Source organism: Melopsittacus undulatus (assembly GCF_012275295.1).
Source record: "Melopsittacus undulatus isolate bMelUnd1 chromosome W unlocalized genomic scaffold, bMelUnd1.mat.Z SUPER_W_unloc_2, whole genome shotgun sequence".
NCBI classification, from domain to species: domain Eukaryota; kingdom Metazoa; phylum Chordata; class Aves; order Psittaciformes; family Psittaculidae; genus Melopsittacus; species Melopsittacus undulatus.
The window spans coordinates 2,250,192-2,267,792 of record NW_022993944.1 but is presented as its reverse complement, the minus strand read 5'-3'; the positions used below and the strand labels follow the sequence as shown (position 1 = coordinate 2,267,792).

Genomic DNA, 17,601 nt, shown 5'->3' with positions numbered 1-17,601 from the left:
TTCTTGGGTTTTAAATTACACAGTTCATAAGCTAATACAAGCATTGTTGTTTTAACTGTCCAAATCACTTAACAAGCTTTCAGTTACCTGAGCAAGCTACAGACACACTCCAGTGAAAATACTTACTTGTCCATGCCATGCATAGTGCAAAATGATAGCAGAGTTGGGATGGTTGCCAAGGAAAATTGGCATGAGTGTGGAGATGAGTTCGTGACGCAAGGTATGCCAGGATGTGTTGATCTGTAGTAAGGCCAACACCAACATATCTGGGCAATGCTTGATAGGAAAACTGAAGAGCTGCTTAACCTGCTCATACTGTCCCACTTCTGCCAAACGTAACAGAGACTCAATCAAATCTAGGCTCTTCCTAACAAAAGACAAAAATAGAAACACACCACACACAAAAAGGGAGGAAAAAAAAATTAAAGAGATCAGCTTACAGGATCCAGGATTCCAGCATTTTGTAGAACTGGAATAATATAAAGCAATGCCTGCTGCGAACCTAACTTAGATTAGGCATTAGGAAGTTCTTCACAGTGAGGGAGGTGAGGCGCTGGCACAGGTTGCCTAGAGAAGCTGTGACTGCCCCATCCCCAGCAGTGTTCAAGGCCAGGTTGCATGGGGCTTGGAGCAACCTGGTCTAGCGGAAGGTGTCCCTGCCTGAGGCAGGGGGTTGTAACTGGATGAGCTTTCATGTCCCTTCCAACGCAAACCAGTACGGGATTCTATGTGATTCTATGAAACCTCATGTTGCAGCTCTTGTCACATAGAACTAAGCTTACAAGACCATTCTTAACCATGAAAATTAACACTTCCACATTTTTTGTTTGGGTTTTTTTGTGTGGGGTTTTTGCTTGTTTTTGTTTACAAACCCATTTAAAAGCTTAAGAGCTTCTGATTCTGTTAGGGAAGGGGGAAAAGTAAAAGCTGATGTTTGAAAAAGAATGAAACTTGAGGTAAATAATTTAGCTTGAAACATACTTCCAGAGATGGAATACACCTTTTTAGAACACCTCCAAGTCCCCAACTGTGAAACTAGTGAAGACGTTATTTTTTCATCAGATTTACAGACAAACAATGATTGCCACCTTACCCAATTTACCCACATTCCCTACCCCCCAATTTCCTCTTCTTGGCCATAAAATGGAAATAGAAGTAGATATATGCACTGAAATGAGCTACACAGCTGTATCAAAAGAAGGGGTGTAAGGGTGAGCTCATCAGATTTATTGCATAACTCCACAATAGCTATACAAATTTACTGTTTAAAACCCAGGACTTCTTTCATATAAGTTCTCCTGGGTTCAGCAGAAGCAGTCATTTCTCTCCTTCTTAGTAACTGGTGCAGTGCTGTGCTTTTGACTTTCAGCCTGGGAACAGCAATGATAGCAACAACTAAAAACATCGGTGTTAAGTAATGTCTACTCTGACTAAGAATTTTCTGAGGCTAATGCTCTGCCAGGGAGGAGGAGAAGCTGGGAGGAAGCAGAGACAGGACACACAACCCAAACTAGCCAAAGAAATATTCCATACCACAGCACATCATGGCCAGGATGTAGAACTGAGGGCAGTTGCCTGGAAGGGCTAGATCACTGCTCAGTCGGGCTGGGCATTGGTTAGCGGGTGGTGAGCAGTTGTATTCTCTTCTCTTGTTATTTTCCTTATCAATATTACTATTGGTGGTAGCAGTAGGAGTTTTAGGTTATACCTTAGTTACTGGACTGTTCTTACCTCAACCTATGGGAGTTACATTCTTTCTATTCTCCTCCCCATACCTCTGGGAGTGGGGGGAAAGGGAGGTGAGGGAGTGAGAGAGCAAGCTGCGTGGCTGGGTTTAAACCATGACAGTTCTGTGTGGCGCCCAACGTGGAGCACGAAGGGTTGAGATAACAGATCTGACCAGAGTGTGTCTAATTATATTTGTGATAAGCATTTATTGTTTCGGATTAATAGTCACTCACCACAATGCTGATGTATTTGCTCTCAAAGTTGTTGCTCTTGATCTCACAGTTTCAGCATGTCATACGTTACTTATACCTGGTATTTGCTGTTTTAATGTTTATTGGCTGGGGGCCTTGGCCTAAGGTTCTTGTTTCATTGTACTTTATGGTAGTGACTTGTAATACAACAGAATCATTGATCATGAAACTGATCTGACTTGTGTTCCCAGTGCGGTCACCACCTTTATTCTTTGGGAAGTATATACTAGAATTGTATAACAATTACACATCTTTTTTTCTACTCCTCGGGTGGTCAACCTGCGAAGGAAACATTCCCTCATGCTCCCAGACCCCCAAACCACACGATTTATAGCATCATTTGAGAGTTATGAAGGTTTTGAACAGCCTTTAGGCACCCCTAAAGACCTGTCTGCTGATTGTGATGGGGACCACCATGTTGGCACGCATACAGAGTGCAGATTAACCACGACCATTTTGACTGACCTTGAAAGTTAAGCAGAGTCAGGTTTGGGCGTTGTCTAGGGTTAAACAACTACATAAGAGGACCAGGAGATTTTCCCTGAGGCTGCACAGTTATGAGTGGCAGGGTGTGTGGGATAGTATGGGCAAGTATCCTGGCCAGTGGGGCCCTCCAGTGCTTTGGATCTTCACCACTGAAGAAGTGCAAAATCCAGAAAAACTAGTAAAACACTTTAATCAGGTGTGTTGTCATTCTGGTCATATCAGAGAGGAAGAAATCATGGCAACATGCTGGGGCTTGCCCTACGTTTCCAGAGCCCTATTCAACACTATCCAGCATCTTCAAAAGGAAAATAACATCCCTGGATCTGATGGTAGCACAGCTACTCCAGGACCAAGCACAAGAGCTACACCAACCCTACCAACAAGTACAGTAGCTACTTAAACTTGGATCGCAACAGACAGCGCAGCTAATCCAAATCCAAGTACAGCAGCTACACCAGCCCCAGCCGACAAGTACAGTAGCTACCCAAACCCTGACAAAATATACTGCAGCTAAACCAGAGGACCAATTCATACCAATATCAGTTGCTCGTGCACGCAAGGGAAAAAGAAAAAAAAAAGAGAAAAAAGATGAAAGAACAAGATAAAGAAACAATAGCACTTTCTACCCAGGACAGAATCTGATCAGGTGTCATCATCACATGACGAAGAAGAAGAAAAGGTGACTTCCTGAACTCAGACCTCAATCAAATTACAAAATATGAAAAAAGATTTTACCCGTCAACCAGGGGAACACACCATCAGCTGGTTGTTCCAATGTTGGGTAATGGGGCAGACAGTCACAAATCAGAAGATAGGGAAGCCAAGCAGCTGGCATCACTTGCTAGGGAAGGGGGAACTGACAAAGCAATTGCAAAAGAGAAATGGTCCATCAGCCTCTGGACACTTTCTTAGGCCTTCTTAGCAGCTGTGAAAAAAAGGTTCCCATACAAGGACGGTGTTATGAGTCGTTCAGCCAAGTGGACTACTTTAGACAAAGGCATCCAGTCTATGAAGGAATCAGAAATAGTAGACATGATATATCACATCAAGCCGAATAACGGGGATGTACCCATAGATCCAGATGAAGTCAAACGTACACGACCCAAGTGGCAGAAATTTACACAGAATGCATCATCATCATATTCCCATTCATTGGCAACAGTAACCTGGAATGACATAGTACCTCTAACAGTGAATGAAATGATTCATGAATTCTGAGAGTTCGAAGATAATCTCACCCCTTCCATCACTGCAGCTGTGGAAAAACTATCACAGTTCAAACAACTGAGAGATGATCTGGTCTATCCAGCTCCTCACGTGTACCAACACATGTATCAGCAGTATTAACATGTATTAACAGAAGGCACCCCACTATTGAAGGGAAAAGACATAGAAGGTACATGCCACAGGCCACCGTATGGTTTTACCTGCAGGATCACATAGAAAACATGACAAAGTGGGATGAAAAAACTACCTCAGCTTTGAAGGAATGAGTGCTTGAATTGAAAGGAAGAACAAAGGGCAAGGCTGACCATCCCATGAGAGCTATGGCTTCAGTCTCTGATGAGCTGGTTCCCAGACTGAGTGGAAGAGCTGATTTTACTCCAGCTCCTGTGATAAAGACTAATCCCTGTCAACAAGACATAAGTGTCCAATACGATGACTATTAGAGATGACATGCCACAAGCCAGGTAGAGGTAGGGGACAATAAGATTTACTGCACTGTGTGGATCAGATGGCCTGGCACATTAGTCCCACAGGAGTATAAGGCTCCAGTACATATTGGTGCACAGTGTACCCTGATGCCATCGAACTGTCAAAGGGTGGAACCCATTTACATTTCTGGAGTGACAGGAGGATCCCAAGAGTTGACTGTACTGGAGGCTGAAATGAGCCTGACTGGGAAGGTGTGGGAATTCTTAAAGAGCCAAGGCCACGTAGTGAGAGATCCCGATACCCTGAGCCTTATTACTGTAAAGTAAGAAGACTCTTGGCAGGCATGAGCAAGGTCAATTTTCTTGTTAGGCCTCTGTAATTTTCCACTGAAAACGTGCAGAGAATGATCTCTGCCAAGGTTGTAGTTTCCCACTTATTTTTAGAGTAAGGTATTTAATCCCAATTATAACAAGTTATACACATTAGCTCTGTAAACGGTAGTAACCTCTAGACTAACCAATTAGAGCTCAGTATCCAGGGCTGTTACATAAGGGTGTAAGGGTTAGGGTTAAGGTTAGGGTTAGGAGCACTGTATCTGAATAAACTTTGGCAATCGCTTGATCACATTGATCATCTCCGTGTTGTCCGGGACTCCTGCATCGACAAGTGGCGCCCGAACAGGGACCCTCAGATCAGTAACCTTTGCAGAGGGTTTGAAGTCCGATCAGGAATGAGGGGGTAGGAGCCAGCCGAAATCGGCGCTGCCCCGGCGCTGCGGAAGTCAGCTAGCTGCAATGTTGGGATCTCGCCCTGATCAGGTGAGCGGCCGGGCAGGAGATGGGGCACTCGCTATCCAAAGATGAACAGGCAGTAATGAAGCTCCTCCAGCATTTTCTCTCTAAGGGAGGACTAGAATACGATAGTGCCACCTTAGAAAGGCTGTTAAAATTGTCCTGAGACCGTGATCTTCTGCTCACTGTGCAGGCAGCGTTTAAAGTTTCTGAATGGGAACATATAGGACAGACGCTGTGGGACAAGATCAGTAATGGGAACGTACTCAGAGGTGGAAGCCTCGGAACGGAGCCTATGCTAAAAAGACTGTTGCTCTGGAGTAAGGAGTTAATTGTGGGAGTCGGCGAAGCTTTTAATCTTGAGACTTGGGAGAAAATTACTAAGGTAGAAGCCTCTGATTTATGGATGTTTCCAGTCCTTCTTAAGGTGAAGGGAGCAACCTTTAAAGAGACAGACTTAATGTTGAAATGGTTGAAGATGCATTACCCAGAGACTGATGAGTCTACCGTACTTGAGATCTCTTTGTGGAATGAGGCAGAAGTTAAACTGTGGAATGTGGCCACAAAAGGCAATGACACCGTGAAAGGTTTGTTAGTCATTTGGAGAACTGTTTTAGAGACGTTAAAGTCAAAAAATGAGATCACGGAGACCAGTGTGCCCCCCCTCCTCGAACCTCTGCCAGTTGCCACCGCACCAGTGAAGATTGAGAACAGGGATGAAGACGGTCCTTTTGATCCGGGTCCTATTGACCCCAAGAAGGAGCCTGTGCACGTTCATCAGTTTGCTGTTGCTGCTCCTGAGATTCTGACACCTGATGCTGATGATGATCTGGATAATCCTTTTGACCTGGATCCTATTCATCCGGAAAAGAAGCCTGATTTATATCCCCCAGATCCTCATGATAAATGGGCAGCTGTAAAGGGAGAAGCGAGACAGGTGGGGGATTCAGATGTATCACACAGTTTCCCATGGTGTGTGTGCTTCCCACCCTAGATGGGAAGGTCTCTTGTATGCTCTTATCAGGGGTATCGGGCAGAATGTGTCAGACCGTGGAGTTGGGACCCCATATACAACTCCTTTGATACAGTCTCTCTGTGATACTCATGTACTAGAAGTTGGTAAATATAAGTATGTCCATGTTTCTAGTGACCTTCGGAGACCTTTATAGATATTGCTGGCAACTTCTTCCAACATAGGCTGGCCACCTGTGTCGGAATGAGTGTGCATTTTGGTCAGTATAAAAGCGATGTGAGCGAGGCAGAGCCTCTACGGGGACATCCGCTAAGTTTGAGCTTGCCACCTTGCACTGTGATGATGCTTCTTGGAGCTGGTTTCCTGATAGTCTTCACAAGGTCCTTGTGCCACGTTCTATATGTGGGACCATGTAGAGGGAGTAATAAATGCCTCAAATTTGTTTTTCAAATATTGTAGTTGTGCGGACTGTGCTTGTGGGATCCCAAGCGTGTGTGTGTGTTGAGGGCAGATGGTGTTCTGTATATTTTTTGTTGTAGAGTTCATGTAGAAGTTTTCATGAGCAGCAGTTTAGCACTTTGTAGAAGAAAGGGTTAATGCAAAAGTGCAGTTGCTTGCAGATATTTACGGTTGCTGGTGAAGCAGGCAGGCATGTATAGCTACTGCTGAGCAGGCTAGCGTTTGTAGCTGCGTAAAACAGGGTGAGCGACTTCTGAAAAAAGTTTGGTATCCATGTTCAGATGAAGCTGCCCTCCAATTCAGCTCCCAGTGCCCCCCCCTGGTGGAACGGCCGGGATGGACACTGGAGCCGAGGAGTGGGAAAAAAAAAGTATTGGGGCACTTTGTAACCTGGGGGTAAATCCAAGACTTTGAAAAGCAGTTCAGTTGAAATGAGAACTGCTAGCAAAAAAAGCTGGCTTTAAACCACGACAAAAGGGTATCTGGATCGCTCAAAAACAAGAAGGGGGATTTGTGGGAATTCTTAAAGAGCCAAAGCCACGTAGTGAGCTATCCCTATACCCTGAGCCTTGTTACTGTAAAGTAAGAAGATTCTTGGCAGGCATGAGCAAGGTCAATTGTCTTGTTAGGCCTCTGTAATTTTCCACTGAAAACGTGCAGAGAATGATCTCTGCCAAGGTTGTAGTTTCCCACTATTTTTAGAGTAAGGTATTTAATTGCAATTATAACAAGTTATAAACATTAGCTCTGTAAACGATAGTAACCTTTTGACTAACCAATTAGAGCTCAGTATCCAGGGCTGTTACATAAACCTAAGGGTGTAAGGGTATAAAAGGAGCACTGTATCTGGATAAATTTTGGCAATCGCTTGATCACATTAATCATCTCCGCGTTGTCCGTGACTCCTGTGTTGACAGGAAGGAGGTGCAAAAGCACCCCATTGTGACTGGTGCAGAGGCTCCATGCATCCTCGGCATGGACTACCTCAAGAGTGGGTACTTCAAAGACCCAAAAGGGTACCGATGGGCTTTTGGTATTGCTGCTTTGGAAACTGAGCAGATGTCCACCTTGCCTGGTCTCTCAGAGGATCCTTCTGTTGTGGGGTTGCTGAAGGTCAAAGAAAAACAAGTGCCAATTGCGACCACAACAGTGCACAGGCAGCAACATCACACCAAGCAAGATTCCCTGATACCCATCCATAAGCTGATTCGTAGACTGGAGAGCCAAGGAGTGATCAGCAGGACCTGCTCACCGTTTAATAGCCCCATACAGCCAGTGCAAAGTTTAACAGAGAGTGGAGACAAACCATAGACTATCCTGGCCTAAATTATGTCAAACAACCACTGCTGCTGTACTGGACATGCTAAAACTCCAGTATAAACTGGAGTCAAAGGCAAACAAGTGGGATATCATAACTGATATTGCCAGTGTATTTTTCTCAATTCCTTTGGCAGCAGAGTGCAGGCCACAGTTTGCTTCTACTTAGAGGGGAGGCCACTAAACTTGAAAACAGCAACTCCAGGGGTGGAAACACAGGCCTACCACCTGTCATGGACTGATCCAGACCGCACTGGAATAGGGGCAAGCTCCAGAACACCTGCAATACATTGATGACATTATCATATTGGGTGATGCAGTGAAAGAAGTCTTTGAGAAAGGGAGGGAAATAATCCAAATCCTGCTGAAAGCTGGTTTTGACATAAAACAGAGTAAGCCCAAGGACCTGCACAGGAGATTCAATCTTTGGGAATAAAATTGCAAGATGGATGCCGCCAGATCCCCACAGATGTGATCCACAAGATAACAGCAATGTCTCCACCAACTAATAAGACAGAAACACAAGCTTTCTTGGGTGCTGTGCTGTTCTGGAGAACACACATCCCAAATTACAGTTTGATTGTAAGTCCTCTCTATCATGTGACCCAGAAGAAGAATGATTTTAAATGGGGCCCTGAGCAACAACAAACCTTTGAGCAAATTAAACGCCACACAGTTCATGCAGTAGCCCTTGAACCAGTCTGGACAGGGCCAGATGGGAAAAATGTACTGTACACAACAGCAGGGAAGAATGGTCCTACCTGGAGGCTGTGGCAAAAAGTTCCAGGGGAGACTCGAGGTTGACTGCTCGACTTTTGCAGTTTGGGATAGAGAGGATCTGAGGCCAGCTATACCCCAACGGAGAAAGAGATACTGGCAGCCTATGAAGGGGTTTGAGCTGCTTCAGAGGTGATTGGCACTGAAGCACAGCTCCTCCTGGCACCTCGGTTGCCTGTGCTGGATGTTCAAAGGCAGGGTCTCCTCCACACATCATGCAACTGATGTTCCATGGAGTAAGTGAGCTGCACTAATTACACAATGAGCTCTAATAGGAAATCCCAGTCATCCAGGCATTCTGGAAGTCATCATGGACTGGCCAGAGGGCAAAGACTTCGGAACGTCACCAGAGGAGGAGGTGATGCGTACTGAAGAGGCACCACCATATAATAAACTGTCAAAGTGAAAAGCAGTATGCCTTGTTTACTGATGGGTCCTTCTGTAATGTGAGAAAGAATTGGAGATGGAAGGCAGCTGTATGGAGCCCCTTATGACAAGTTGCAGAAACTGCTGAAGAAGAGGGTGAATCAAGTCAGTTTGCAGAGGTGAAAGCCATCCAGCTGGCCCTGGACATTGCTGAACGAAAAATGTGGACAGTACTTAATCTCTCTACTGACTCATGGATGGTGGCAAATGCCCTGAGGGGGTGGTTGCAGCAATGGAAGCAGAGCAACTGGCAACGCAGAGGTAAACCCACCTGGGCTGCTGCACTCTGGCAAGATATCGCTGCCCGGGTGCAGAACCCGGTGGTGAAGGTACGCCCTGTAGATGCCCATGTACCCAAGAGTCGGGCCACTGAGGGACACCACAACAACCAACAAGTGGATAAAGCTGCTAAGATTGAAGTGGCTCAGATGGACTTAGACTGGCAACATAAAGGTGAATTATTTTTGGCCCGTGATACTTCAAGCCATCAGGGCAGATATGCAACATACAGATGGGCTCATGATCAAAGGTGAATGGACACTATTGCCCAGGTTATTCACGAGCGTGAAATATGCGCTGCAATTAAGCAAGCCAAACAGTTAAGCCTTGGTTTCTGTCTGACCATCATTCCCAACAAAGAATGAACTTTGATGATATCAGACGAGTTCTGCAGTAAAGGAACGATCAGCATCAGCAGGCAACGATCCAACACTGCACACAGCCTCTCCTTCTCTTAAAGACTGTTACAAGAGATGGAGACTGACATCATGGACTGGATAAACACAGCAGCTTTATAGGGATTGGCCCATGCACAAAGGAATGATTTCTCTCCCTCTCTCTGTGGATGTGTATATATGTATGTATATGAGGTAAGAGTGAATGGTATATTGAAAATGTGGGATCTGAATGTGACGTGAATGGTATGGAATAAGGGGTGGATACTGTCCTGGGTTCAGCAGTAGCAGTCATTTTTCTCCTTCTTAGTAGCTGGTGCAGTGCTGTGCTTTTGACTTTCAGCCTGGGAACAGTGCTGATAACACCACTGTTTTCAGTTGTTGCTCAGTAATGTTTATTCTGACCAAGGACTTTCTGAGTTTCATGCTCTGCCAGGGAGGAAAGGAAGCTGGGAGGAAGCAGAGCCAGGACACCTTACCCAAACTACCCAAAGAGGTATTCCATACCACAGCACATCATGCCCAGAATGCAAAACTGGGGGCAGTTACCCAAGAGGGCTAGATCACTGCTTGGTTGGGCTGGGTATCAGTCAGCAGGTGCTGAGTGGTTGTATTCTCTTCCCTTGTTATTTCCCTTATAATTATTATTATTATTATTGGTAGCAGTAGTGATTTGTGTGATACCTTAGTTACTGGACTGTTCTTATCTCAACCCATGGGAGTTACATTCTTTCAATTCTCCTCCAGGAGTGAGAGTGAGAGAGCGAGCTGCGTGGCTGGGCTTAAACCACGACACAAATACAGCAGGTTTCCCTAATTTCACCCTGGGAAAGACATTTAAATTTATACCACCTCTAAACCTTTCTATCAGCTCACAGTATGTCCCAAAATACATTAACAGAAATTCTCCAGAGAACTGGATTACTCCAATAAAAGCAAGAACTAGCAGTGCACTTTCAAGTATTACACATGAGAAGTTTGGATAACATGAGAACTTTCATCAATCAAACACTGTACAAATACTAATGGCTGATGTATTGGAATATACACAGCTACAAATAAGTCTGTTTGCATGACTACAAAGTCACATTCGGCCAGACAAGTAATCTAACTCCAGGTATGAAAAGCAGTTGGAAGCAGGTTTACCATGTAGCAATTTCCCTGTTGTCATCCTCTGGTGGTGCCTTCAGGATGTCTGTGGCAACAGTATGACAAGGGTAATTAGCAAAGCAGAAGATGTCAGGGTTTATGAGGGAATGTTGAATGAAGGAGAGCTGGAATAAAAGACAGCAGAAATAGTTTAGATATTTAGAGTTTAGGGTTTCTTCCACTTTATCAACTGCAACATTTTTGAAAATTATGCAAATCAATGAATCAATAGAGATGAGCCAAGATATATTATCAGTGTTTTACATAAGACTGAAGCTCACGCTTTCCCCAGGATTTCTGAAAAAAAAAAAAAAAAACAACAGATGTGCTGAGGGGACTGGTCTGCACAAAGGTGTATCCCTTTTGTACAGCCAGGTAAAAAATGCTCACAGCACAACTGTGCAGCAACAGTTCTACACTCAGCTGAATCATGCACCAGAATTCTGCTAAAACTAAAGGTGCTGCCACACATGTACACCAAGTGACCATCTCCTCTCAAACAATGCAGACACTGTTCAATTAACAGACTGTACTTCAGTAACATATCTGAGGCCTATGCCTTAACAGGCCAAGTTCTCCAGTGTGGTTTGTCTCAAAATTCTGTGGCTTGTCTCAAAATTCACATTACCAATCCACATTTACCTTTCAATAAATGCAGGAACTTGGCAGGTGTTGTACAAATACAGCAGAAACACTGGTACACTTACCTGGCCCTCTGCATGCTTCCAAGGTCTATATATGGCATTAACAGGAAAAACTTCCATGCCCAGCCCTCTCTGGATGCCAAACACTACAATATGCAGGCCCTTGCTGTCATGAATCTGAAATCCCAGATGGTCCAATTCATAGGTTACTACTTTAAAGTCTAGGCTAGGATTCTGCAACCAGAAAAACAAGTAGTCAGTCTTTAACATTAGAGTCTTCAGTACTGTCTTGTAAGAACCCCTCTTCATCAGTAATTTACCCAGCTTAACATACACCTGACTTCTAGTTGAAAACAAGGGCTTTGGTTTTAAAAAGAACAGGATTTAGATAGTTATAAGAACTTGATGCAAGTTAATGTTTGAAACTAGCCTGTGAGATTGCACTTCCCCAGCACCACAGGCAGTAATGTCTATCCTTCCAAACATTTCATTAACAGGTCCTAAAAAACAAAAAAAAACCACAAAAACCAAACCAACAAACCAAAACCAAAAAAAACCCAACCAACAAAACTAAAACCCCCAAACACACAACCCCTTTCTTAGCATGCTAACTCATTCCTTTTGTAGACTTGCATATGCTCGCCAATAAAAGGCAAAAGGGCCTGACCTACTGGCAAGCAGAACTTGCTTTTCCTTTTGGATAATGTACACTGCAAGTAATTGCAAAGCACCTATTTGCTTTTCAGCAATAGCGTGAACCCATAAGGATGAGGGAGCTTGGAGGGAACCATGGCCACTGTGGATCACAGACCACTCATTTCAGAGATACACGAGCACCAAAGAAAGCTAGTTGTATGTTCCAAGATTTAGGAAAATAAAGCAGGGACTCCTGCATAGATTAGAGATGACGTACAAAAAAAAAAAAAAAAAACACCCAATATAAGGTAGGCAAAGGAAATGGTACTCACATTTCACTGAGTTAACTACAAAAATTGCTGCTTAGAAGTAGTGGAGAAAGATTCTTATTTCTGAAGCCTCATCACGCACAAGAAACATTTAGTGTTTTGGAATGTGTAGCTACAAAAATATTTTGCCTTTTCATCATCAATGCCTACAGTGAGATGTTTTTCAAAACAAGGTGCCTGATGCACTAAACTTTCCACTGCCAGAATTAAGTTCAAGCACACAAACCCTCAGAGGACATATGCTGGAGTACATGGGAGCAGTGTGGAATAAAATCTGAAGCTGCACCCAAGCTTGCCATTCAGACAGCTTTTTCCCCACAACTCCTCAAAATATTCTTGTCCATGAGGAAAGAACACTATTACTCATTTAAGTACAGCAACACAATTATATTAATGAGATTCGAAGCCATTCAGGCTGCTAGGAGCTTAAAATGCTTTATATTCACACCAAGACATGCCCTTCTTGCAGATATTCTGCATAAAGACCAAGATGCTCACAAAACTTACCAGCTCTTTAAGAACATCAATTAAGACCTCTACATTCCAGGTATGGGCTTGTCCTCCATCACTTTTATCTTTGCCATCACTCCAAATCCCACTGCCAGGAGCCGAAATAGACTGCAAGTTAAATACACTCCCATCAAACACTAGGTAAGAATAAAGCAGTCTCAAAAGCTCCTAGCTACATAACTCCCAGCACTATAAAGGCAAAAAGTTCAGACCTGTAATGTCATCAGTTGCACACAACTGAAAATCTTTCATGCAAGAATGTGTTAAAGACATTTTCAGCAGAACAGTCAGACTTGTAAGTGTTGAATAGTAAAAGCAAGTCTTGAATTACTAGAGAACAGCATTTTAACTCCTTATTATAGAATCATCGAATAGTTAGGGTTGGAAAGGACCCCAAGATCATCTAGTTCCAACCCCCCCCTGCCATGGGCAGGGACACCTCACACTAAACCATGGCACCCAAGGCTTCGTCCAACCTGGTCTTGAATACTGCCAGGGATGGAGCATTCACAACCTCCCTGGGCAACCCATTCCAGTGCCTCACCACCCTAACAGTAAAGAATTTCTTCCTTATATCCTATCTAAACCTCCACTGTTTAAGTTTTAACCCGTTACCCCTTCTCCTATCACTACAGTCCCTAATGAAGAGTCCCTCACCTGCATCCCTGTAGGCACCATTATCTGCTGATTAAAATATATCTAAGCCCAACAGGTCACTCACTTGTAATGGAATACCATCTGTCAACCCCGAATGAGTTCGAGCCATCATCCCCAAAACCCTGGCAACCTGGGCAGCTGTGACTTCCCGAACACCAAACTGCATGATTATGTTGCGACATTCTTCCATGCTAAGATATAAAAAAAAATAAAAAATAAAACAAACAAAAACACACACACAAACCCAGGGAGATCATAATTCAAAAGCAGGTTTCACTGTGGCACAACATAAGACAGACCAAAACAAGACCTGTAGGTATAGTTGGGAGAAACTAATCACAAACTAAAATATAACCATTCACCCAGCCTCAGTCACGTTAGTCCAATGATCCAATATAATAAAATTCCATGAGAAGCAAGAAAATAAATTCAGTAGAAGTTCCATGCAATTATTTAAATGAAACATGCTGTGACATGTATTCTGTTCAAAGCTAGGTCTACTTAAGTGACAGCAAGAAATGTTTCACAGGCTATGCTCTGTCAAAGCAAAAGCACAGGGTAGGTTTAGCAGTCTGCTGTTAGAAACACTTCCATATACACATAACACATAACACCTGTTATACAGCTACAAAGAGTGAAGTTTTTGCTAGCTAAAAGTAAAAGGCTTTGAGAATGCATGTTCAAACCAATGACATACACTGTTCAAAAGGTAAGCTGTGAAAGTATGGATGCCTTCTGGCCTGGTGCAAGGCCAGGTGTCTCTGAGCAGAAGCTGATAACAAAAATATTTGAGAAGCCCAAAAAGCAAACAATGAGCAGATGCTGAAGTTTCAATTTTAGAACTGAATCCCTTTTTTGCAATATGTTTCACTTTGTGAACACTTCTTTAGACCAACAAGATGCATACAGCATCAGTAGATAACATATGCCTCCTAAAATAGTGTTTAACAAAGGAAAATATTAAATGTCTTCCAACACATTTCTATTGTTTCCTCACTTCCCTATTTGAACAGAAACTTATGTGAAAAACACATTTTATCACCTCCTCAAAAGTAGTCAATAGTCTTTTAAAATACAAAATCATTTAGTTCTCTTAGCTTATGCTTCTTAAATGGATCTTCCTAAAAAAATAAAAAAACAACAAAAAACACCAAAATACACGCCCCACAAAAAAAATAAAAAACCAAACACAAACAGAAAAACAAACAAAACCAACAAAACCTACACAACGCATTAGGTTCATATTGAGGGCTAAGACTAAGGCCCCCATCAAAACCAGCCACAAGTTTGCAGGCTCCTGTTACCACTACCAGTATTACAGCACTATCCTAAATCCTTAAAAACAGCATTCAGAAGTTGAGCTGGATTTGTGCAGATAGTAGGTATACAGCAGTAAAGACATTCAATATATAATAATGTAATATAGCCAAATTAACTCTTCAATAGAAAGCTTCCAAGTAGTCTAGCTTCTGCTTTTCTAGTAACTATTCCAACTTGCGTATAAACAAATAGCCCATATAACACAATACTTATGCCATATGCAAAGCTCTTCAGTCCTACTGAGGCCACATCTGCAAACCCACAGGGTCCCGTACATGACAGCCCATTTTGTATGGCTCCAGCAAGTCCAAGTGACAGCTTCCCATCTAACATTTCAGACTAGGGGCACAGAGCAAGAATATGGAACACTACTGAAGATGTGGGTCATGTATTACTATGAACATATGTGCAGATCCAGGGTGAGTTTAAGAGCTGTATTTTATCAAAATAAGCCTAAGCAGGCAAAGACTAATGCAGCTGTGAAGATACTCTAGCATTTCACTATCATAATTAGATCCTACAGCTACAGATGATCTGTTGTGGTTTAAACCAAATCCTCACAGTACTCTCACTCACTCCTCCCCTTGCTCCCCCAACTCCTGGAGAGTTAGGAAGGAGAATACAAAGAATGTAGCCCCCACAGGTTGAGATAAGGACGGTTTAATTGCTAAGGCACAACACAAATCACTACTGCCATTACTACTACAAATAATAATGATAAAGCCAATAACAAGTGAAAAGAATACAACACCCCACCAGCCACCAACCCATAACTCACTCCACCCTGCCCGGCCGAGCACCGCGTGCTCCTTCCTCCATTTTCCTCCAGAGCTCCACCCTTCCAGCTCTCTCCCCCAGTTACATCCTGGGCATCACGTGCTATGGTATGGGATACCTCATGGGCTAGCCTGGGTCAGGTGTCCTGTCTCTCCTTCCTCGTGCTCAGAAAAGGCCTTGAACAAAAACACCCTCAAAACATGCTCGCTATCAAGCAACCATTCCCAGCCCATAAGTCAAAACACAGCACTGTACCAGCTACAAGAAGGAGAAAAAATGACTGCTACTGCTCAACCCATAACATGATCTCAGTCATACTGTGTACCACACCAATCAAACCCCAGTACAAACAGAAAGCTGCTGCTGGCCAACTCATGAAGCAAGACTATTACATTCAATTCTTCTGTAACCTGTTTCATATGAACAGGGAGCTAAGAGCAGCCTGGTACAAAAGCAAAGTTCTTCCAAAGATCTAGTAAGATTTAGTTGGGATTTATTCTGCCTAGCCACTTCGGTTTTACTTAAAACAAGAAAGGGCAATTGTCAAATTCTTATAAAACCTTCATGAAGAATTTGAATACCTTTACCTAGCCCTTCTCACCATGACAAAATGTTACACAATCTCAACAGACATGCTACACACATTAGAAGAAAGCAAAATATAAAACAGGAATTAAAACAAGAGATCTCACAATACTCAATGAGATTCTAGTTATTTTAGTACTGCAAGTGTTCTTTACCCTTTGTCTCAAGAAACAAGAAGGAAAACCACCACCACCCAAGATGCTTACAAACCTTGTACAAAAGCCATAGCCAACTTCTTGCATGAAATCTGCCAGAGAACTCTCCATCATGGTTTTGGCTATCCCTCCAGAATCAGGCAGGATCCTGTCCATTAGAATATCCTGTTTTTCAGGGTATAGAAGTGGTGAAAGCACCACAGGACAACACTCCTGGGGAAAATCTAAAGGCAAGAAAAAAAAAAAGTCAAAAAAACCCAGAACACCAGTTAGAACACCAAATTGAAATAATTTGACTGCTGTGCTAGTTTCCCCGCTTCTGCAGAAATCAAGAGGGCACTCACTCATACAGCAGCCCCCCACCTCCCCATTCTCTACAGGCACTTGAATATTCATAGAATGGTTTGGGCTGGAAGGGACATTAAAGCTCATCCAGTTCCAAACCCCTGCCACAGGCAGGGACACCTTCCACTAGAGCAGGTTGCTCCAAAGCCCTGTCCAACCTGGCCTTGAACACTGCCAGGGATGGGGCAGCCACAGCTTCTCTGGACACCCTGTGCCAGTGCCTCAGCACCCTCACAGGGAAGAATTTCTTCCTAATATCTGATCTAAATCTTTCCTTTGTTAGCTTAAAGCCATTCTCCATCCTGTCTCTACAAGCCCTTGTATTCCTAGAGCATAAGAACACAGAATAGACTGGGTTCCCACAGGGTCAACTGCAGCTGCCCAAAAGGGCTAATAGCAAGTTTAGAACTGGATTGTCAGTAACAGCAGTTAAGAAAAAAAAAAAACCCAAACACAGAGCAGGAAACAACATAAATAGGACAGCAAAAGCCTCTCCTCCAACTCAGGAAGTATTAGGAAACAAAGGATCTGCTATTGAGTCTAAGAAATCTAGGCAATCTAAACCTGGGAAGCAAAGTCTAAGGGAGACACAGTAACAAGAGGTCCAGGTGCGTGGTTAGTTCAGTACACAGTGGAAAGCAGCAAAGACACCTCATGGGTGGGCTTTCCTGAGACAGCATTATCCTTAGTTAAGGTGATGCATAATGTCTCCATACTCTTTGCAGACACTCAGAGAAGAGTTCCCAATACGAAGTGGGGGGGGGGGGGGGGGGGGGGGAATTACAGAAGCTAATACACTAAATCTTCATTTAAGTATAACTTCTTAGCTCATACTTCAACAAACAAATATTTTGCTCTTGTATAAGGGGTGCCTTGCTCTAGGTCTGGAGAGAGCCAGGGAGTAGGATCAGTTAAATCCAGTTACTTTCTCAAGTCCAAATCCTTATTCTGATGGG

General features: G+C 43.4%; 1 protein-coding gene across 12 annotated transcripts in view; it reads right to left on the bottom strand.

Moving 5' to 3' along the window:
• Positions 1-17,601, bottom strand: part of LOC117438218 (CCR4-NOT transcription complex subunit 1-like) — a 100,892-nt gene that overhangs the window by 64,110 nt on the left and 19,181 nt on the right. For all 12 annotated transcript variants that reach the window (XM_034073707.1, XM_034073706.1, XM_034073710.1 and 9 more), the window contains exons 8-13: positions 16,356-16,524; positions 13,528-13,654; positions 12,804-12,914; positions 11,395-11,565; positions 10,685-10,812; positions 127-367 (exon numbers count right to left, since the gene is read on the bottom strand). In XM_034073707.1, the coding sequence (XP_033929598.1) occupies positions 127-367; positions 10,685-10,812; positions 11,395-11,565; positions 12,804-12,914; positions 13,528-13,654; positions 16,356-16,524 (947 nt within the window). The remainder of the gene's footprint in view (positions 1-126; positions 368-10,684; positions 10,813-11,394; positions 11,566-12,803; positions 12,915-13,527; positions 13,655-16,355; positions 16,525-17,601) is intronic.